At 41.4% G+C, this 24,312-nt stretch overlaps 1 protein-coding gene across 6 annotated transcripts in view; it reads left to right on the top strand.

Annotated features, from left to right (window-relative positions):
* Positions 1-24,312, top strand: part of LOC126108568 (histone acetyltransferase KAT2A) — a 432,376-nt gene that overhangs the window by 97,489 nt on the left and 310,575 nt on the right. For all 6 annotated transcript variants that reach the window (XM_049913857.1, XM_049913859.1, XM_049913855.1 and 3 more), the window contains one exon: positions 12,675-13,045. In XM_049913857.1, the coding sequence (XP_049769814.1) occupies positions 12,677-13,045 (369 nt within the window). In that variant the 5' untranslated portion in view covers positions 12,675-12,676. The remainder of the gene's footprint in view (positions 1-12,674; positions 13,046-24,312) is intronic.

The raw sequence follows: 24,312 nt of genomic DNA, 5'->3' as shown, positions 1-24,312 counted from the left end.
AACAGGAAAAAAAGCAGCAGTGGCTTACCAAGCTGACTGTCGCCCATCATATGGCCTGACAACCAGGATTGTTGGTCTGTAGGCTGCCATCTCTTTCTCGTAGCAAGAACACTTGGTTGTCACAGATGCAAAGTTAATATGAGTAACCAACTGAATAAATCATAATTCATTGTTGTTGTTGTTGTTGTGGTATTCAGTCCAGAGACTGGTTTGATGCAGCTCTCCATGCTACATACAGTAAAGCTGCGTGCTCTCGGGAAAAATTACGGCTGTAGTTTCCCCTTGCTTTCAGCCATTCACAGTACCAGCACAGCAAGACCATTTTGGTTGATGTTAGAAGGCCAGATCAGTCCATCATCCAGACTGTTGCCCCTGCAACTACTGAAAAGGCTGCTGCCCCTCTTCAGGAACCACACGTTTGTCTGGCCTCTCAACAGATACCCCTCCATTGTGGCTGCACCTATGGTATGGCGATCTGTATCACTGAGGCACACCGAGCGGGGTGGCGCAGTGGTTAGACACTGGACTCGCATTCGGGAGGACGACGGTTCCATCCCGCGTCCGGCCATCCTGATTTAGGTTTTCCGTGATTTCCCTAAATCGCTCCAGGCAAATGCCGGGATGGTTCCTCTGAAAGGGCATGGCCGACTTCCTTCCCAATCTTTCCCCAAACCAACCAACCAACCAACTGAGGCACACAAGCCTCCCCACCAACAGCAAGGTCTGTGGTTTATGGGGAATTTCATTATTACTCTGTAATGTTCAGTTGGAGACTGTGATACCCTTATATTAAAATACTCAGTCAATATCCCTGAACAACGTCCAAAATTTGTCAGTAGAGTTTCAGTTCTTCCTTTACAAGTTGTCGTTTTGGAAGGAATAGCAAATATTTTGGGATGTGGCAGTACAAAAAATTCAAATAAAACATTCCATGTAATACATGTCCAAATTCTATTTGGTTATAGAGATGCAGGTATTAGAATGTAACCCAAACAAATACTCACAGAAGGTGCTGAGGAAAGGCAAATGATTAAATTCAAAGGTGATGGCCATAACTTTCACTTCTGACTTCGATGCAGAATTGAATTCTCTTGACAACAACACGTCTAGGTCTTGTGAATTCGTCTTTGCATTGTTTTATGAGGGCAGGGCTATTCATAATCCAAACAATGAATTCATCTCTTGTGTTTACTTTTTTTTTTGCAGACTTTTCCTTTATTCATCCCCACAGGCAACAAACTGAATGGCTAAGGTCTGGGGGCCTTGGTTGCCAAAATACCTGACCATTTCTGCCAATCAATCTTCTCAGGAACGCCGTGTTTGGATGACTTAAGTCACTTGAGAACTACAGAGTAGGCACAAAGTCCCATTACCCACTATCTCAGGTGCATATATTCATATATGGCCAGATTTTATTAATGTGGGATCATGGCAGAGGACAGCTTTGACGTATTGTGACCATACTTTACTATGTATTACAGAATGTCTGTATGTGCACCATTGTTTTGATGGCAGTGTATGACACTGCTCTATGTACAGTGTGAAGTTCTACTCAACACTGTTGACACAATTGCAGTAAATGCCCACGGAACGGCGCCCCGCCAACTCTGTCTCGTAATGTATTGCAGCAGCCTTCTGCCAATGAAACCCCCATAATGCACTGTCGCAAGATGACTGGTCAAGACTTTAGGATGGCCATTCCAAAGGTGCAGGCAGAAGGACAATGACACATCCAATTCATTTATCACAAAATGCGCCAGTGATATATCCTCTAACGGTAGTAGCATTATGGGCTGGTGCTTCATCCTGCTGGAACCATTATATGACCAAATAGTCACCGATCTTGCAGATATGGAATAAACCAATCACGTGTTATGGTAAGGTACACACTGCAATTCAGAGCATTGTCAAAGAAATATGGACCTACCGATTAGGTTGCAGGTATTCCAGTCCAGATCATGATGTATAGTGGGTTTTCTTCCTGTTCTTTGTAAAAATGAAGGTTTGCTTTACTCCAGAAATAAATGTTTCTAGGTTTTGCATTTGCCCACAAGTCTGATGACATTTTTGCATGTCATTATCACACAGTTCGTTTACAAACAAAAGTTTTAAAGGCCTATAACTTTTGTAATGTCAAGTATGGAACTCCCGATTTCTGTGACTGCTTACGAATGGTAAACTTTTGGTGAATGTTCAAGTGACACTGCAGCCTTCACACGTTTCCAGTCATGTTGGTGGTAATCCTGAGTAGGGCTTATTTTTTAAGCTCCCCCCTACCCCCTCCCCTCCCCCCTCCCACTGTAAGATTGTTGATTTTGATGGAGAAGGTTTCTGAAACCTTACAGTGAAGTTCCGATGAATATCTCCATTGATTTTCCTGTATGGGAACGTTTGTGAGCCCATGTGCTCATTACTGTCCGTTCCTCCATGGTGTAAATGGACTCAGCCACGATTTAGATGTACATCAGCACCTACAGCAATAAGAAATAACAATTCATTAATGTCTATGTAATACGTAGAGGGTAACGAGACTTTGTGATCACTCTGCAGAATGCGCATTGGCCTCGTCATCCTGCAAGAACGTACCCACCCTTGTAGCCACAGGAACCTCTTCCAGTAATGCTGGAGGCTCATTTTGAAGAAAGTCTAGATAAAAGGGCCTTTGACCTCCTTTTGTCCCTCGATGCCTTGGGCTTTGGCATAACACAATAGGCCTAATCAACTGATTGTTTACCACACTGCATATACAGGGTGTTACAAAAAGGTACGGCCAAACTTTCAGGGAACATTCCTCACACACAAAGAAAGAAAATATGTTATGTGGACACTTTCCATGTTAGAGCTCATTTTATTACTTCTCTTCAAATCACATCAATCATGGAATGGAAACACACAGCAACAGAACGTACTAGCGTGACTTCAAACACTTTGTTACAGGAAATGTTCAAAATGTCCTCCGTTAGGGAGGGTACACGCATCCACCCTCCGTCGCACAGAATCCCTGATGCGCTGATGCAGCCCTGGAGAATGGCGTATTGTATCACAGCCGTCCACAATACGAGCACGAAGAGTCTCTACATTTGGTACCGGGGTTGCGTAGACAAGAGCTTTCAAATGCCCCCATAAATGAAAGTCAAGAGGGTTGAGGTCAGGAGAGCGTGGAGGTCACGGAATTGGTCCGCCTCTACCAATCTGTCGGTCACCGAATCTGTTATTGAGAAGCGTACGAACACTTCGACTGAAATGTGCAGGAGCTCCATTGTGCATGAACCACATGTTTTGTCATACTTGCAAAGGCACATGTTCTAGCAGCACAGGTAGAGTATCCCGTATGAAATCATGGCGGTGAATCGAGGAAGTACAGTACATACTGATGAAACTAAAATGAGCTCTAACATGGAAATTAAGCATTTCCAGACACATGTCCACATAACATCTTTTCTTTATTTGTGTGTGAGGAATATTTCCTCCGCTACAGTTGCAGGTTCGAATCCTGGTTCGGGCATGGATGTGTGTGATGTCCTTAGGTTAGTTAGGTTTAATTAGTTCTAAGTTCTAGGCGACTGATGACCTCAGAAGTTAAGTCGCATAGTGCTCAGAGCCATTTGAACCAGTTTTTGAATATTTCCTGAAAGTTTGGCCGTACCTTTTTGTAACACCCTGTATACAGAGAAGTATTCTGGAAAATATGTCCCCACAATAACACACAGGTTTTCATTGGTCATCAGTGTGAGGTATGAGTGCTATTGATACAATCATGAATGACAGTGGCTTCATGAGTTAACAGAGAAATTTTCAGTTGGCTGACAATGAAATTCTAATCATCTAGCTTCATCTCCTTGAAGATGTTGAATACATTGTAAATGATGAGGATAGAATATGTGCATGTATAATGGCTATTGTATGTACAACACAGAAAGTATAAGAATTTTGCATGTGCTTGTTGAAGGACTTCTTTGTACCAACTGAATAATGTCTTCTGCTTCATCCGCACTGTTCATCGACACTTTCAGGAGATATGATGAGATATGACTGTTTGGAACTGCACCGATCTCTCACAGTTATGGAAAGCATCAGTAATCTCTCTTCAATCTGGTACTGTTTAGTTACAAAATCGTGCACAGTATTCCCAACAAGCAGCAGCGTTTCCGTTACAAAACCCACACACAAATACTGTATCGGCATAAAACATTTGTATCATATATATATTTATAGCATGCTTCAACAGTAGAGTAGGACTGGCCAACAAATTGATAATTTCAGTTACATAAACTAAAGCACAACTGCAGAACTTGAACATAAAAACAAAAATAGCAATCAGTAAATAAAACCATAGCAACTTGACTGACAACACACAAATGCAAGCTACCTCTGAAACTGACAAAAGTTAGACCCATGTTTTATGGCATGCTTTATTGAAATTATCCTATACTGTTGTTGTTGTGATCATTGTCATTGTCTTCAGTCTGAAGACTGGATGATGTAGCTTAGCTCTCAAGCTACTCTCTCCTGTGCAAGCCTCTTTATCTCCGAATGACTACTGCAACCTACATCCTTCTGAATCTACTTGCTGTACTCATCTCTTGCTCTCCCTCTAGAGTTTTTATTCCCTTGATGCCTCAGAATGTGTTCCTATCAGTTGATCCCTTCTTTTAGTACAGTTACACCACAAATTCCTCTTCTCCCCGATTCTCTTCAGTACCTCCTCATTGGTTACATGATTTACTCATCTAATATTTAGACATTCTTCCATAACACCACCTCCTAAAATATTTACTACTATCTGAGAAACCTGGCATTGCCTAGGTATTTATTTATTCCAATCTTCTATTAGTCCATCTTCTCCTCCCACCTGTATTTGTCAATCTCCACCACCCCTATTCTCTGTCCATCCCTTCTTCCCACCTCTCTTTCAATCTATTCCTTCCCCCTCTATCCACCTGCTGCTTCGCCTCTGTCCATCTCATCCTCTCTCTTCTAATTCCTTCTCTTCTTCCCCCTTTAATTCCATCTCCTTCTCCTTCACTGTTTGTCAGACCCCTCCTCCCACTCTTTGTCCATCTCTTCCTCGTCCCTCTTTCTGTCCTTTCTCTCTCACTGTTCATCTCCACCCCCTATCCATGTTCATCTTTTTCCCTTTCCTATCTGTGTCCTTGTCCTCCTCTCTCCTCTATCCATTTCTCACTTTCCTATCTCTGTCTATCTCCTCCTCTTCCTGCTCTTGCTCCTCCTCCTATCTGTGCCTATCTCCCCCTTCCCTTTCACTGTCTGTCCATCTCCTTGCCCCCTCCCCCCCCCCTCTCTCTCTCTCTCTCTCTCTCTCTCTCTTACTCTCTCTCACTCACTCACTCACTCACTCACTCTCACCTCAATAGGAGGCTGGTGGTTCTTCCCCCTACAGCATTTCTTTCCAAATTAACTAATATTTGCACTAAATTTGTCTGAAATCATTCCAGGGGTTTAGGGTGAGCTTTTTACCCGTGGCTTTTGTCACATGCGCACATGTCAAATACAGGGTGAGTCATGAGATTTTCCCCTGGTTGCTGGAGGTTATTCCATAGGTTATTTGGAACAAAAAATGTAAATACAGTAATGTGATCAGATCCGTAACATGCCACGGTGTATGGAGCGCTACACTTGTATTCACAGGACACACGATCGGTCTTAGGTAGACAAGTGCAGCGAGTGGTATGTTTGCTTAACAACCACGTTGTTGATACTGCAGTCACTGTTTACTATTACTGTCTCCTGTGTACAGTACACTTTGCGATACCATACAAGTTTTCATCGCAAGAGTATGGAGAGACGGCGTACATTTTGGGCTTCTGTGATGGTAATGCGAAAGTTGCTGTTGCCAAATATCACTGTCGGTATCCTAATCATAGGATTCCGAGTGCCAAAACATTTAGTGGAACATATCCAACATTGCTAGAAACTGGTACTCTTCCCAGTATTCATAGTGACTCCAGAAGACATCGTGGCATTCAAGAAGAGGAAAACATTCTTAATTCATTAGAGCGCAGTCCTCGCCTAGATACCCGATTGAATGTTTCACAAACTAAGGTACATACGATTCTTCATGAGGATGGCCTGTATCCTTTTCATGTGCAGAAAGTTCACCATTTAGAACCACATGATTGTGCCAACCGTTGGTACTTTTGTAACTGGTTAAATGGAAATCGGCAGCTCTATCGCTTCATAATGTTCAGTGATGAGGCTACCTTTACAAGAGGTGGCATCAACAACACGCATAACATGCATGTCTGGGCAGACGACACGGTACTATGTCAATTTCAGCACAGATTCAGTATCAGTGTCTGGTGTGGTGTTGTGTGTGGCCAGTTACTGGGGCTGTTTATTCTCCTGGGGAATTTAAATGGTCATATGTACGGTGACTTTTTTACAAGAAGACTTACTGCAGCTTCTTAAAGACGTTCCTCTGGAAACAAGATGCGACATGTACGTCCAACACGATGGCGCACCTGCACACTTCCACCGTGTAGTAACAGCTTATCTTAATCAGCAATTCCCACATTAATGGACAGGTCACGGGGGCCCTATCAACTGGCCTGCCAGGTCCCCAGATTTAACACCCCTAGAGTATTGCATCTGGGATGGATGAAACACATCGTGTATGAAGTTAAGGTGGAAACATGAGAAGAATTGATACAATGCATTCGATGGCGCAACATCAATAAGGAACCAACATGTGAAATTACAAAATGCTACTTGCACTGTACACAATATTATGGAAATGGAAGAGGATGTAGATGAAGGCGAAATGGGAGATATGATACTGTGTGAAGAGTTTGACAGAGCACTGAAAGACCTGAGTCGAAAGAAGGCCCTGGGAGTAGACAACATCCCATTAGAACTACTGACAGCCTTGGGAGAGCCAGTCATGACAGAACTCTACCATCTGGTGAGCAAGATGTATGAGACAGGCGAAATTCCCTCAGACTTCACGAAGAATATAATAATTCCAATCCCAAAGAAAGCAGGTGTTGACAGATGTGAAAATTATCGAACTATAAGTTTAATAAGTCAGGCTGCAAAATGCTAACGCGAATTCGTTACAGATGAATGGAAAAACTGGTAGAAGCCGACCTCGGGGAAGATCAGTTTGGATTCCGTAGAAATGTTGGAACACGTGAGGCAATACTGACCCTACGACCTATCTTAGAAGAAAGATTAAGGAAAGGCAAACATTTCTAGCATTTGTAGACTTAGAGAAAGCTTTTGACAATGTTGATTGGAATACTCTCTTTCAAATTCTGAAGGTGGCAGGGGTAAAATACAGGGAGCGAAAGGCTATGTACAATTTGTACAGAAACCAGATGGCAGTTATAAGAGTTGAGGGGTATGGAAGGGAAGCAGTGGTTGGGAAGGGAGTAAGACAGGGTTGTAGTCTGTCCCCGATGTTATTCAATCTGTATATGGAGCGAGCAGTAAAGGAAACAAAAGAAAAGTTTTATAGTAGATATTAAAATCCATGGAGAAGAAATAAAAACTTTGAGGTTCGCCGATGACATTGTAATTCTGTCAGAGACAGCAAAGGACCTGGAAGAGCAGTTGAACGGAGTGGACAGTGTCATGAAAGGAGCATATAAGATGGACATCAACAAAAGCAAAATGAGGGAAATGGTATGTAGTCGCGTGTACTTGGGTGATGCTGAGGAAATTAGATTAGGAAATGAGACACTTAAAGTAGTGAAGGAGTTTTGCTATTTGGGGAGCAAAATAACTGATGATGGTCGAAGTAGAGAGGATATAAAATGTAGGCTGGCAATGGCAAGGAAAGCGTTTCTGAAGAAGAGAAATTTGTTAACATCGAGTATAGATTTAAGTGTCAGGAAGTCTTTTCTGAAAGTATTTGTATGGAGTGTAGCCATGTATGGAAGTGAAACATGGAGGATAAATGGTTTGGACAAGAAGGGAATAGAAGCTTTCGAAATGTGGTGCTACAGAAGAATGCTGAAGATTAGATGGGTAGATCACATAACTAACGAGGAGGTATTGAATAGAATTGGGGAGAAGAGAAGTTTGCGGCACAACTTGACTAGAAGAAGGGATCGGTTGGTAGGACATGTTCTGAGACATCGAGGGATCACCAATTTAGTATTGGAGGGCAGCGTGGAGGGTAAAAATCGAAGAGGGAGACCAAGAGATGAATACACTAAGCAGATTCAGAAGGATGTAGGTTGCAGTAGGTACTGGGAGATGATGAAGCTTGCACAGGATAGAATAGCATGGAGAGCTGCATCAAACGTCTCAGGACTGAATACAACAACAACAACAACAACAACAACAATAACTCGCACTGTTCACTCCCGTGTGAATCTTTGCCCTCAAATGCAGGGAGGAAATTTTGAACACTTGCTTTAAATCCACTCTGAATGCAAAAGACTGCTGCAAAATTGTTTAAATTAATTATTATGTGTATTTTTGATAGTGAAATCCTGCAATAAAAGTTTTTTCTGCCATTTTCTTGAGTTTTTCAATTGCTTTAGCTCCTTAAGTAGGATCTGATCCCATTACGTTATTTACATTTTTTGTTCCAAATAACCTCCCGAAATCAGGGGAAAACCTCGTGACTTGCCCTGTGACACGTATGTAACATATGTCATGTGTATTTGTACGCAAATTTTACATGTATATCTAGCGAACTCCACCTGCGGTTTCATTTTCGTGCAGCTTAATGTTTATGAAAATGTGTTGTGGATAGAGGTGGTATAAAGAAGTAATAAATTAAAATGTCATGCATGATGCGGCAGTTTCTCAAGCATCTCAGTGTTTATGACATTAGATCTCCTGAACTGTGTGTTGTAAAATGATGTACAGGTTGTTTGAAAAAGAACTCCCTTTTTTTTTAGTATGAATTTAATGGGGAAATTAATGAAAAATTATATCAATGAGTACATATTATGAAAGAGAATTCCTTAAAGTTTTATTTAATGTTAGTAGACTTCAACGTGGGATCCGTTGCTCTGCAAATGTTGAAACGATATTCCACTTGAGAAGTGGATGTATTCACCGACATTTCAGGTGTAATTGTCCCAACTGCCATGACGATTGTTTCCCGTTAATGATTGATGTCTCTGATCCTTTCACTGTACACAAGATTTCTTATGTGGCCCCAAAAGAAAAAGTCCAGTGGGGTTAAGTGTGGGCTTCGCGGTGGCTGCGGTATTGGGCCAGAGCCCTTCCTATCCACCTTCCTGGAAAGTGAGTGTCAAGAGCCGCACGCTCGTGGTTACTGTAATGAGGTGGGGCGCCATCTTGTTGGAAAAGCACAAGCCCCTGTTCCACCTCAGTATCGTCCATTTGGGGGAAGACTTGCCCTGTCAACATGTCACAGTAAACGTCCCTGTTTATTGTTTATTGTACGAAAATGAAAGGACCAATCACACGATCTTCCGTAACAGACATTAACTTTGGGAGAATCGTTTTGACACTGAATAACTTCATGTGGATGCTCTGCTCCCAAAATTCTACAGTTATATTAACTGTTCCACTAACATGAATTGTAACCTCATGAGAAAAGAGAAACTTTTTCAAAAATTTGACGTAATCGTCAATTCTGTGTAGGAAGTCAACAACAAAATCAAACCTTTTGATTTTTTTCAGTAGGTTTTACTTCATGTAACATTTGCAATTTGTAGGTGTGCAGCTTAAGCCGTTTACGCGCATCATCATATACAGTACCTTTAGGCACTCTTGATTGTAGACTACGTCTGGCCAATGACTTCTTCGGGCTCCATACACACGAAATACAGATCTGTTCAACAACATCTTCATAAGTTCTCGGTCTACCTGGTGATTTTGTTTTTAAAATACTACCAGTTTCCTTGAAAGACTTGAGCCAGTGACGGATAATTTTTGCTGTAGGTGGTTCACCACCATACTGACGTCTAAAATTACTTTGCACTGTTATAACTGACACAGTTTTCACAAGCCAAATAACACAGTGCACTTTTTGTTGTGGAATACACGTTGTTGTTGAGTTGCTCTGTACTGCACTGCATGCACTCCTGGACTGAACTGATGGAAAGAAAAAAAAAGAAAACCAGCACTGGTGCCGTCCGATGCTCAAGCAGACCTGCCAACTGTAGGGGAGCCAATCTTGGAGAGTTGATGAATCGAACACCACAAACTAGAATAGTGTATGTCACTTTGTACAGATTCTAGGACACATTAAAACTAGGGAGTTCTTTTTCAAACACACTGTATTTGCTACATACATTCAGCAGCATATGTGGATGCTGTCTGTAAAGTGTGATGTGAATAGAGTTAGTAGCAAAGAATAATAAATTAAAACGTCATTTGTGATGTGGCAGTTTCACGCACATCTCAGTATTTGACATCATATCTACCATACTGTGTGATGTAAAATGGTATACTTTTTTTAGGTACATTCAGCAGCATATGTGGATACTGTCTGCAAAAGGTGTTGCAAATAGAGTTAGTAGAGTGAAGTAGTAAATTTAAACATTTTGCATGACGTGGTAGTTTTCACACATTTGATGCTTATGACATTGTATCTCATTAGCTAAGTTTCATACAATGATGTAATTTTCCTGATACATTCAGTGATATATGTAAATACTATCAGCAGAATGTGCCACAAATCAGTTAGTAGTAAAAGATTAATAAATTAAAATGTCATACTTCATACGGCAAACTACCATACAAACAATGAAAATGCAGTGAGCACAAACATTTTTCTTTACGTCATTTTGTGGGGGTCATCACAGAGAAAAAGTTTCATAAAGGTTTGAAATTGTGTGTAAAGTTTGTTGCAAGTCTGTAAGTGTCTCTTTCTCTAATATTGGATTATTAAAGTGTGGGTGTCCTTGTGTTGTGGGCTACTTTGCTTTTTCACCCACATCCCCACCCCTATGATAGGTAGGTGATTCTTACCCCATAGTGATTCTTTTCAGACAGTAAATGATGTGTGTACACTTCCATTTGCTATATTGTGTTAGCTCCCTCTACCACTTTCTTCCTGTGTTGTCCATGTTTTACTGCTGACGGCATGCTTCGTCCCACACTTCAGTGTGGGTAGGCACATATTTTTCCAAGCTTGGTACCTGTGTTTTACTTTCTGTTTTATCTTACTGTTCTGAGTATTTTCTTGACACACATCTCAATCTGTTACTGAGCGGGCACTGAAGACCTTGCTGTCGTGCGCCCATACAGCCCACTCCATCCACCTCCACCATCATCAAGTTTAGGAGCAGATGTGGAACATACGAGGGTCATTCAGTAATTAAAGAGACAAATTGGTCTGGAGAAAAAAGTGTTTATTTTTAGAAAACAATACTTTTTCTACTTTTCAACATGATCCTCATGAACATTTATGCATTTCTTCTAACAGGCTACAAGATTTTTTTATTCTGGACTCAAAAGAATTCTTTACCTTGATGTTTGAACCAATTTCCCACAAACTTTTTCACGTCTTCATTGTCCTGGAAGCTCTTCCCACGCAATGCCTCCTTCAGTGCGCCAAACAAATGGAAATCGCAAGGTGCTAAATCAGGATTGTAAGGGAGATGAGGCAGTACTTCCCAACTCATATTGTCAATGGTTTCATGAGTTAGTTGAGCAATATGAGGACGTGTGTTGTCTTACTGAAGTATCACACTTCTCCTCTTGAGATCCACGATGTTTCTCTCTCGTGGCTGGCTTCACCTAGCTTAAAAGCAAATCTGAGTAGTATTGGCTGTTCATTGTATGCTGTTCTTTGAGATAATCACAAAAAACCAGATCTTCAGCATCCCATAATACCATCAACATGACTTTTCCTGCTGATGCTTTGGTTCTGAATTCTTTCTTGACAGGTGAGTTGTTGTGCTTCCTCTCTGTGCTTTGTCTTTTTGATTCTGGCTTCTAATAGTGAACCCAAGTTTCATTACGAGTTAAAATTTTGTCGAAGAAGTGCTCACCTTCTCTTTCATAACGTTCCTTTAGCTCAGTGCACTCTCTCAACCTTGTTTCCTTGTGAAGCTGCGTCAACCCCTCTGGGACCCATCTTGCACATTTTTTGCCATAGTTCAACTTGTTACAGATATTGTTATGAACTGTACCAGTACTAACTTGAACCTTATCAACTATCACTCTCACAGCCACATGGCTGTCGGAATGAATGATGTTATCAATTCGACTTTGAAATGAGGGAGTTGAAACTGCAACTGGTCAACCGCAACGGTGTTTGATAGTCACTGAGTCACGACCATTTTTGAACTGCTCTACCCACTTAAAAAATTTGCACTGTTCATACAATCTTCACCATAAACTTTAGACATTCTAAAGTATATATTTACTGGTTTCTCGCCTTCAGCAAATAAAAAATGAATAACAGAATGTTGTTCAAGCGGAGTTGAGATATTGAAATGTATTTTTGAGGTTATAAACAAAGCAATGTTGATACATCAGCTGATCAAGTCTCGTCTCAGTGATGCCGACTTAAAGCCACAACAGTAGCTAACTTTCCCTACAAAATTTTTTTCCCCAGACCAATTTGTCTCTTTAATTATTGAATGATCCTCATACATACATATATAGTTTTATAATAATATATACGTAGTTTTATAATTTGTATGGACTTCTCCTGTAAAAAGTGCAAGGAAATTCTGCAACATCAAGAGTGTTAGGAGATACACGTATTATTGTAGACATGAGCCAGCAGACGCTCGCAGACGACGGGTCCGCACTGGCCCACCTGTCCGAGGACGACATCTCGGCCGCCGTATCCGGGGACGGCCTCGTGACCGTGACGGCGCCGGGCGTAGCCCCGGCAGACGTATCCTCTGGTATCGCCACGCAGGGCGGTGCCGGGGGCGACTCGGGCCCGGACGCGGCGTCCGCTACCGCGGTCGGCGAAGAGAAGGCCGGCGGGTCGCAGCCGGTGGGGACGTCGGGGTCGGCGGCGGACCAGGCGTCGCGGCAGTCGAACCTGCAGCGCATCCAGATGCGGAAGCAGCAGGTCTACAACTGGAGCCACAGCAAGAAGATGCTCAAACTCGCCATTTACTCCGCTTGCCAGGTGGGTGCGTCCTCTGCTCTCTACGGGACTCCGTTGGACCCTGGAGACTTTTTTAATTTTGGCAATTTCAGCTGTTTCTCAATAACACTGTCGTTAATATTTGTATCACTCGTCTTCACCATGGTGTGAGAATTAAACTGGAACAGTACTTTTCTTATTTATTTTGTAACGGAACATTTGAAAATGTTCAGGGTTTCTGCTGAGTAACAGAAAATAGCAGACCAATATGTGGCACTGAGACACTCATAACAGAGAACATGTGTTAACTGTTTACAAAACTTACACACTAGCTTTTCAGCTCTTGCTGCTTTTCTCGTAAATGTACACACATTCACACGGGACGCCACACGCCCTCCCGTGGACACGTGAGTGGTCATTTGAGTGTCTGCGTGGTTGTTTCTGTGAATGTGTGTACTTTTGCTAAAAAAAATATAGCAAGTAGCCCAGTCAAATGGTAGTTTTTCTGTAATAAAATTGCAGAAGTTCTTTCTCAACGGTTCTATATGTTTTTGGTGGTACCAAATCCGAATTTGATGTTTGCTGCCTCCTAGGAGGTTGGCTTCACAACGAAAATTGCATAAGAACCTCAAATTATTGGCACTTTTTTCTGTATCTTGATTATATTTCGAAAACTGTGCATTTTCCAAAGATGATCATTCTCTGCAAAATTAAGGAAAATTGCCTACAAAATTCACTACTCAGGTTTGTTATTCTGTCAAGCAGTACTAGAGCACGCTAAACAGTAGCTGCTGGTTCTTCTACGAAAACATCAAAAACACCCATTCCTGTGCCATACAACTCATAAAACATACGTGTTACGAACAAAACTCCCACACCAAGTGCAAATACTTTAGATTTCGTATAAGAAGTGTTTGTAACATTCAATTTTGTCGTAAAGGGGAAAGGAGGAAAGTGAAAACTACAAAATATACCTTCTCTATGCTACAGCTTTAGGACCCCTTCCATCTGTCTCTCATTGGCACCATACTTTCGGTGTATTATGCTTAAATGAGGTTGTTGTGAATCAACTGATGGGAAAGATTGTTCATTGAAATCAGTAACACATTGCATGTACAACATACCAGGTAAATGATACGAAAGAGGAAAATGAATATGAAATCTGTATGTAGTAATGTACATGCGTCATGAAGTGAGTGAATTCAGTGTCTACAGGTGGGTCATCACTGTGTGTAGGTTCTCCACCTGGAAAAGGAAGAGGCATGCAGTGATAGAATATGAATACAGAAGACAGATAAGCTGTTTTATGAACTATTGATGTATGAAGAATTACTGATGTCTTGTGCACAAGTTTTTTACTTGTCGCTGTTGGCTACTGATGGCCCAGGCAATGTTTCTTGGGCACTAGAAGACCCAAGGGTCGTGGGTAATGGAAGGCTCAGGCAAATAGTCAGGGACTGTGGAAGGTCCAGGTGGAAAAATGAGTTGTTGCTTTTCTTCAACTGAAAATATTGTAATTGAATATTTAATTATATGTTAGAGACAAATTGATTAGTAAAGATGAATAATGCTGCAAAATATGAGGGTAAGTCAATTATTATCCGCAATTTAGTTATATTTTTGCTTATTTTGGTAGTACTGTCATTTTACGTTGATGATGCATGCTTTGTGTATTTGTTGTTATATCTTTTTGCAATTTTCAAGCTGCTAGGTTAGTTTCATTATCACTGCCGTGCTGTATATTTCCACCAAAGAAGAGCAACGTTCAGTGATACATTTTTTGTGGTCGGAAGGCGTATCAGAGGCTGAAATTCATGAAAGACTTTTGGAACAGTGCGTGAGCAGTGTCTACAACGGAGTGTCTACGAATGGATTGAAAAATTCGAAAATGGTTGCACGAGTGTTACACACGATGAAGGAGCAGGACGACTGTTAACCGCCTTCTGAGCATTCACATGAAATGATTCTCTTAGACCGACGATTAACTATTGACGAAGTGGCACATTGTCTGCAAATTAGTCACGGTTCTGCCTATGAAATCATCCACAACAGACTTGGGTTTCATAAAGTTTGTGCAAGATGGGTCCCAAAACAACGCACACAGTTGCATAAACAAACACAGTTAGACATCTGCAAAAATTATTGGATCGCTATGGTAATGAAGTGGACAGCTTCTTAGACAGGATCATTACTGGTGATGAAACATTGATCCATCATTACGAGCCAGAGTGTAAATGGCGTAGTATGGAATGGAAACATCCAAATTCACCGTCCAAGAAAAAGTTCATGACCTAACCGTCCACAGCAAAACTGATGCTTACAGTTTTTTAGGACACACAAGGTCCAGTATTGGAAAATTATGGGGAAAGGGGCACAACAGTAAACAGTGTACAGTACAGTGAGATGCTTACTACGAGACTAAAGCCTGCAATTTGAAGCAAATGCCGAGGATTGCTGTCAAAAGGTGTTGAGTTGTTGCACGACAATGACTGTCCGCATTCTGCTGCCCACACTGCTGAAACACTCCAGAAACTCAAATTTGAAGTACTGGATCCCTCTCCATATAGTACCGATCTTGCCCCTTCTGACTATCACTTTTTTGGTCCACTCAAACGGGCATTAAAGGGCCGACGATTTGCCTCGGACAAAGTAGTGGAAGAAGCCGTGCTTTACTGGCTCACAGCTCAACCGAGAACCTTTTTTTATGAGGAAATCAGGAAGCTTGTTAAACAATGGACCACGTGCGTTGAAATGCAAGGAGACTATGTCGAAAAATGATGTTCTTGTAAGTTTCCTATTTGATTGCAACAAAATTTTATAACTACTTTGTGGATAATAAATGACTTTCCCTCATATTACATGAATTAATACAGTCTGTCACATCAACTGCTTCGGACATAGGCTCTGTGAGAGACTCGGCCCATTCGGTTTTGTCTTTTGTGTCAAAATTGTCGTTGATGTCGAAGCACAACCCCTCACATTGATGGCACAGTTTTGTGTAGAACAGTACTGCCCGCCTACATCCACACTGAACTTCGCAAGCTGTCTTTTATTTGCAATATATAAGCTGAAGTAGCTTCTCAGGAGTCAGGGTTTCAGAGTGGTAATGGGAGACAACTGATTTTTTGGCAACTTTCTTCCCCAATGCTCTGGATCAAAGTAGTTTCCGATCTACTGTAGCTCCCGATCTAAAACTCTACAGGTGTGCTGTTCATCTGCAGCTTCAGTGGAATTTATGAAAGTTGCTTCTGCTGATACCTTGTAGGCTGATGTCACATATTGCTCAAGCCTCAGCTGCAGTGTTACAGTTGGATGGTTACCACAATAAGCGGCAATCACAAATTTCTCATAAGCCACTATTATTTCTGTTGGATGGATTGAAGGATCAGTGAATTTATTAATGCTGTTGTTGTTGTTGTGGTCTTCAGTCCTGAGACTGGTTTGATGCAGCTCTCCATGCTACTCTATCCTGTGCAAGCTTCTTCATCTCCCAGTATCTACTGCAACCTACATCCTTCTGAATCTGCTTAGTGTATTCGTCTCTTGGTCTCCCTCTATGATTTTTACCCTCCACACTGCCCTCCAATGCTAAATTTGTGATCCCTTGATGCCTCAAAACATGTCCTACCAACCGATCCCTTCTTCTAGTCAAGTTGTGCCACAAACTTCTCTTCTCCCCAATCCTATTCAATACCTCCTCATTAGTTACGTGATCTACCCACCTTATCTTCAGCATTCTTCTGTAGCACCACATTTCGAAAGCTTCTATTCTCTTCTTGTCCAAACTAGTTATCGTCCATGTTTCACTTCCATACATGGCTACACTCCATACAAATACTTTCAGAAACGACTTCCAGACACTTAAATCTATACTCGATGTTAACAAATTCCTCTTCTTGAGAAACGCTTTCCTTGCCATTGCCAGTCTACATTTTATATCCTCTCTACTTCGACCATCATCGGTTATTTTACTCCCTAAATAGCAAAACTCCTTTACTACTTTAAGTGTCTCATTTCCTAATCTAATTCCCTCAGCATCACCCGACTTAATTTGACTACATTCCATTATCCTCGTTTTGCTTTTGTTGATGTTCATCTTATATCCTCCTTTCAAGATACTGTCCATTCCGTTCAACTGCTCTTCCAAGTCCATTGCTGTCTCTGACAGAATTACAATGTCATCAGCGAGCCTCAAAGTTTTTACTACTTCTCCATTTATTAATGTATGATACAATATTTAGATTTTTGGAGAGGGGTGTTGAAAAATTTAACTTTGCGTTCGTTGAATAATGTGGAGATAGTTGCAACAATTCATTGCTTGGGGGAAGAGCACATGGTTGACAATACCCTTCTCCACTGGACTTTCCAGATGGTGGAAGAGCAGAGAAGCTGTACATCTCCCTGGCTTGAGAGAGTCCGCAGCTCATGGCTAGTTGCTACCTCTGGATCATGGGGTCCTGGGATCGATTCCTGGCTGGGTTGGGGATTTTCTCTGCCCAGGGACTGGGTGTTTGTGTTGTCATCATCATATCATCATCATCATCATCATCATCATCATTTGTGACAGTGGCTAGTTTGGACTGTGAAAAAAAAAAAAAAACTGGACTGTGTAAAAATTGGGACTTTGTACAGGCGCTGATGATTGCGCAGTTGAGCGCCCTACAAACCAAAATTCATCATCATCCCTGGCTTGAGCAAATATGCATTGGCTGTAAAAGTGGGGGAGGGGGAGGGGAGGAATTTGGAGAGTCATCACTCAACCATGATTGCGACATGCTCCTGAGTCAAAGCCAGGAATTCTGCTGTCTGCACTATTAGTATGACATCATCATCATCATCATCATCTATTTACTTTTGCTGCATTCGTCATCAGCATGGAGATTACTCTACCCGTATTTTTCGCATTTTGTGAAACTGATGATGTCTTATTGCTTCTAAGTTGTATCTCCACAGACTGCTTTTTAGTCGACCACCTCAAGTGCTTTATGGACTTGGTAGTCTACTGCCCATCAGAGTTCTGTCAAACACAACTGTTACACTTTGATTATACTTCCTTAATACAAATAGATATATGAGTTGCATATTTATTCAAAGCTATGCCCACCCGACTGTACGAATCTGTGAAGAAAAAAGCCTATGCCGACCTGGAGAAGTGGTGGTTGAAATTGCAAAAAAATCAGTTTTCTCCTATTACCCACCGAAACCCTGGCTCCGGAGAGCCTCCTTCAGCTTATATGTTGTAAGTGCAAGACGGGCACGTCAGTGGGCAGGACTGCCCAAAACTGTGCTAGCAATGTGAAGGGTTGTGCTCCAACATCGACAACAATTTTGATGTAGAAGACAAAGACAACTTTGATTAGCCCCTTGCAGGACCACAGTCTGAAGCAGCTGAGCCGACACAAGGTATTAATTAATTCATGTAATATTTGCAACATTATGCATCTTTACCACTTGATTTTTCTCTGTCATATCATGAATCATTCAATTACAGTATTTTCAGTTGAAGAACAGCAAAAACTCAGTTTTCAGCCGAGACCTTCCACAGCCCCTGATGTTTTGTCTGAGCATTTTGTTGCGCAGGACCCTTCTTCAGATGGATGTTCTAGTGCCCAAGAAACAGTTTCTGGGCAACCAGTAGTCAAAAAAAGAAGAGTAAAAAAACTGTACATATGATATCAGTATTTGGTCATACATAAATGGTTCACAATACTGCTTATCTATCTTCTGTATCCATATTCAATCACTAAATGCCTCTTCCTTTTCCAGAGGGAGAACCCAACTGCAGTGGTTACCCAATCATGGACATGACATTCACTCATTTCGTGACACATGTACTTACTACATACAGATATCATATTCTTCTTCCTATTGTGTTTCATGAACCCGTTTTCCTATCAGTGCATTCAAAACAAACTCTTTTTAAGTGTAGCACACTGAAAGTATGACACCAATGAGAGACAAGTGGAAGAGCTCGTTTGGCTGTGGGGCAAAGAAGGTATTTTTCATAGTTTTAGCTTTCCTCCTTTCCCACCCTATGAGAAAACTCAATGTTACATCTGTCTCTTAAGGGAAATTTAATGTACTTTCACATGGTGTACGGGTTTTGCTGACGACATGTATTTTTTTTCAAGTTGTATGTCATGGGAGTGAGCGTTTTTGACTTTTTCTCAGAAGGGCCAAAAAGTCGCTGCCTTTCACTGGGCTCTAGTGCCAATACTGCTCATCAGAAAATCAAACCCGAGTAGTGCATTTCCTTGGGAATTTTCTCTTTTTTAATTTTGTACTGGATGGTCACCTTTGGAAAACTCGTAGTTTTCAAGATATAACTGAGAAAAAGAAAAAAAGTTCCAAAATTTGGAAGTTTTTTACATTTTTTGTTGTGAAGTCAATGTCCTACAACACAGCAAACATGAAATTGGGATTCAGCACTGCATAAAACATACAGAACTGCTGAGAAAAAACTTGCACAATTTGATTACAAAACAACAGTTTCGAACACGAATTGACAGGACTGAAGAGCTCAAAAACTAGTGTGTGTACTTATATCCCACATATCAGTCCACCACAGGCGAGTCATTGCCTTTCCCTTATTTTAGATAATTTTAAATACTAATTTTGAAATATAAAGTCTTTAGACACAGTAAAATGTTTGTTCGAAAGAAGAGCATGAGAGCTATAAAATGAGCTGTACCAGTTTAGAAACAAACAGTTTTCAGTTCATTTCACCTTTCCTTGGTTTTCATGCATAGTAAATCATGAATATTTCTTTAAATAAAATATTTCCAATTGATCTAACTATACTGTTGTCATCAATAATATATTTTTCTTTTTCATCTCATATTTTTCTTCAAACTGTAATCTTAAATTTATGGCTGTTGATCTACAGTGAATATTGAATGAGAAGATGAATGAATGAACCTTTTTGCGTCCAAGAAATAGTGCTGTTTTTGTGTGGCATCCTGAATAGTTTTAATTGACTTACTGTTTATGTTATTTCAGAAGTTTGAATGTAATTAGATAGCACTGGAGGTTCAATCTTCTTTACTTATTTGTGCTGGCATGTGAGGATAACTACACAATATCTCTCTTCCAGCAGCAGATGTCATAAGTTCTCCTGCAGCCACAATGAATAAAAACATAAAGGAATTAAAAATGTTAGCTGACAGTGCGCACTGATTTATGTCAATGGGACAAGTTGAAAATTTGTGTCTGTCTGGGATTCAAACCTGGGTCTCCTGCTTACGAAGCAGATGCATTGTCTACTACGTCATATGGTCATCTTAACTGCGGCATTTCCTGTCAGACCCAGAGTCTCAAATTGCACCACACAATACTGATGTAGCCAGCCATGAGAGAGAGATGTTGTAGATCTCAGAGGAGTAGTGTGATTCTGCAGCAAGACAACACACATCCTCATATTGCGCAACTAGCCCATGAAACCATTGACAAAATGGGCTTTAAGTACTGCCTCATCCCTCTTACAGTCCTGATTTAGCTCCTAGTGATTTCCATTTGTTTGGTGCACTGAAGGAGGCATTACGTGGGAAGGGGTTCAAGGACAACGAGGATGTGAAAAACTTTGTGGTAAATTGGTTCAAACATCAAGATAAAGAGTTTTTTGTAGCCCCCTGCTCAACTTTTCAACTTTCCCATTGATATAAATCAATGCCCAGTGCCAGTTAATGTCTCTAATTCCTTTGTCTCTTCATCAGTGATAATTAACACCATATCTTAAACTGTCTACTATAAAACACTTAAACAGAAAAGTAGTGAATGACAATGAGTGACATACAGGTATGAGTTTTTGAAATTTACAGTATTTGTTAGTAATTATTCTTTGTTGAACAGTGGTTATGATACACGGACCCTGAGTCAGTGGCCCAACCAACAATACAGACATGCTGTGGAGAGGAATTCTTCTGACAGTTGGTAAAATTGTTGTTTTATTGGTACATAGCCAGTTTTGTGGTGTATAGCCGCATCATTCAGCTGCAACGTATGTGGTAAAGGGTAATGTACAGTGTCTCAACTTTGTGGATTATTAGAATTAATGAAGGTAATATTTAAACCTTATCCACAGTGTTAAAACGTCATAGGTGTACCCATTGCTCCTACTCAAGATATATTATTCAGTGAATATTATCCATATTACGAGGGTCATTCAATAATTAGAGAGACAAATTGGTCTGGAGAAAAGTGTTTATTTTTACAAAACAATATTTCTTCTACTTTTGAACATAATCCTGGTGAACATTTATGCACTTGTTCGAATGGAGTACAAGCTTTTTTATTACGGCTGCAAAGAACTCTTTATCTTGATGTTTGAACCAATTTCCCACAAACTTTTTCATGTCCTCATTGTCCTGGAATCTTTTCTCATGTAATGCTTCCTTCAGTGCACCAAAAAAATGGAATCACTAGGTGCTAAATCAGGACTGTAAGAGGGATGAGGCCCATTTTTGTCGATGGTTTCATGGGTTAGTTGCGCAATATGAGGATGTGTGTTGTCTTGCTGGAGAATCACACCTCTCCTCTGAGATTCACCACGTATCTCTCTCTCATGGCTGGCTTCACCTTGTTTAAAAGCAAATCCAAGTAGTATTGGCTGTTCACTGTATGCTACTCTTCGAGGTACTCACAAAAACCTGGACCTTCAGCATCCCAAAACACCATCAACATGACTTTTCCTGCTGATGCTTGGGTTTTGAATTTTTTCTTGGCAGGTGAGTTGGTGTGCGTCCACTCCATGCTTTTGTCTTTTTAATTCTGGCTCATAATAGTGAATCCAAGTTTCATCACAATTTAAAATTTTGTTGAAGAAGTGCTCACCTTCTCTTTCATAACATTCCTTTATCTCTGTGCACACTCTCAACCCCGTTTCCTTGTGTAGCTGCGTCAACTCCTTTGGGACCCATCTTGCACATGTTTCGTGGTACTTCAGCTTGTTACAGATAATGTTATGAACTCCACCAGTACTAACATAGACCTTATCAACTATCATTTTCACCGTCACATGGCAGATGGCACGCATATTGTCATCAGTTCGACATTCAAGTGAGGGAGTTGAAACTGCAACTGGTTGGCCAGAACGGTGTTCGTCAGCCACTGAGTCGCAACCATTTTTGAACTGCTCTACCCACTTGTAGAAATTTGCACGATTCATACAACCTTCACCATAAACTTTAGACATTCTACAGTATATCTTCACTGGTTTCTCACCTTCAGCAAGTAAAAAATGAATAACAACGTTGTCAACTAATGTGGATGTTTCAAGTGGACTCGCCACCATGAAATGTATTTTTCAGGTTATAAACAAAACAATGTTGATACATCAGCTGATCAGAGCTTATCCCAGTGATGCCAACTTAAAGCCATTAAAGTACCAATCTGGCCCTACTTACAGTTTTTACCCCAGACCAGTTTTTCTCTTTAATTATTGAATTGGCAAATGAAGAGTGACAATGCTGTGATTCAGTTATTTTGTTAAAATTGCTGGCGGCTGCATCCTGTAGCTTTTGATCTTTGTTTTAAGATTTGCTTACATCTAAAAGAAGAAAAAATATTTTATATGGAGAGGATGTTGAATATTTTTTTAAAAAAAAAAAGCTGGATTGGCTATAAAACAGTCACTATTGACATGATAGTCAGTTCACAATACAAATTACTGTGTGAGATGGTATAAGGGGGCACTGTCTTACTGGAGTGACAGCAGGGCAACCCAGTGTTTGGAAGAGTAGAAACAGCCCACACAAGCATCTAAGATGGACTAACAGGTGGGCAGAATGGAATCTAGCTTATGGATGGTGCAATGTCATTTACACGTGACTAGGAGCACTGGTACACTCCCTTTCCAAGACAGTTTAATACTGAATTTTATTATATAATAATAATAATATTATGAAAGGGACAGTTGCTACTCACCATACATTGTAAATGCTGATCACAGGTAGACACAACAAAAAGACTGTCAGAAAGTGAGCTTTTGGCCGACAAGGTCTTCATCAGAGATAGAACACACACACACACACACACACACACACACACACACACACACACACATGACTACAGTCTCTGGCTGCTGAGGGCACTGCATGCAGCTGTGCACGTGGGAGAAACAACCAGGTGGTGGGGGTGAGGAGGAGGTTGGGATTGGGGGAGGGACATCAGGGTAGGAGTGGGGGACAACAAAACAAAGTGGTGCTTGTGGGAGCATACAGGGACGAGGTGGAGAGAGGATAGGGCAGCTAGGTGCAGTCAGAAGGTTAGATATATGGGCATGGGGTATGTGGTGGTGGTGGTGGTGGTGGTGGTGGTGGTGGGGGTGGGCGGGGGGGTTAGTGGAAAACAATAGAGGTGAAGAGACTGTGGGTGCGATGGTGGAATGGACTGTGTAGTGCCGGAATGGGAACAGGGAAGGGTCTAGAGGTTAAGGATGGAAATTAATGAAGGTTGAGGTCAGGAGGGTTACTCAAATAAAGGGTACATTTCAGGGAGATTTCCCACCTGCACAATTCAGAAAAACTGGTGTTGGTGTGAAAGATCCAGCTGGCATGGGCTGTGAAGCAGTCATTGAAATGAAGAATTTTATGCTGGGCTGCATGCTCAGCAATGGGGTGGTCTAGCAATGACATTATTTGAAACCAGTCATGTGATTTACTAACTAACCTGCAACCACTGTGCTGCATTCTACATTTGCATGACAACTAATAAGCTGTCTGTCCACAAATGGCCGAGAAACAGCTGGAACACCCTGTTGCTGAGCGTGTTGCCCAACACGATGTTCCACATTTCAGTGATCGCTTCACAGCCTGTGCCATTTGGATCCTTGCCACCAACACCAGCTTTTCTGAATTGCGTGGGCGGGAACTCTCTCAGCAATATATCCCATGTTCCTGTAACCCTCTTGGCCTCAACCTTCAGTAGCCTCTGTCCTTACCCTCTAGCACCTTCCCAGTCTGCTATTCCACCAGTGCACCCCAGGCTTTTCACCTGTCTCCTTTACCACTAACCCCGTGCCCTCCCAACTGCACCCAGCTGCCCTACGCTCTCTTCTCCTCCCGGTGGGGTCAGGGATTTTCACCTGCCTCGAGGTGACTGGGTGTTTGTGGTGTCCTCATCATTTCATCTTCATTTGTGAAAGTGGCGAGATTGGACTGTGCACTTGAGCGCCCCACCAACCAATCATCATCATCATCATCATCATCATCACCACCACCACCACCACCACCACCACCACCACCCGGGTTCGATTCCCGGCGGGGTCAGGGATTTTCACCTGCCTCGAGATGACTGGGTGTTTGTGTTGTCCT

Source organism: Schistocerca cancellata, chromosome 11 (assembly GCF_023864275.1).
Source record: "Schistocerca cancellata isolate TAMUIC-IGC-003103 chromosome 11, iqSchCanc2.1, whole genome shotgun sequence".
In the NCBI taxonomy this organism is placed as follows: domain Eukaryota; kingdom Metazoa; phylum Arthropoda; class Insecta; order Orthoptera; family Acrididae; genus Schistocerca; species Schistocerca cancellata.
Note: the sequence above shows the minus strand (reverse complement) of the source record. Positions and strands in the feature narration are given on the sequence as shown.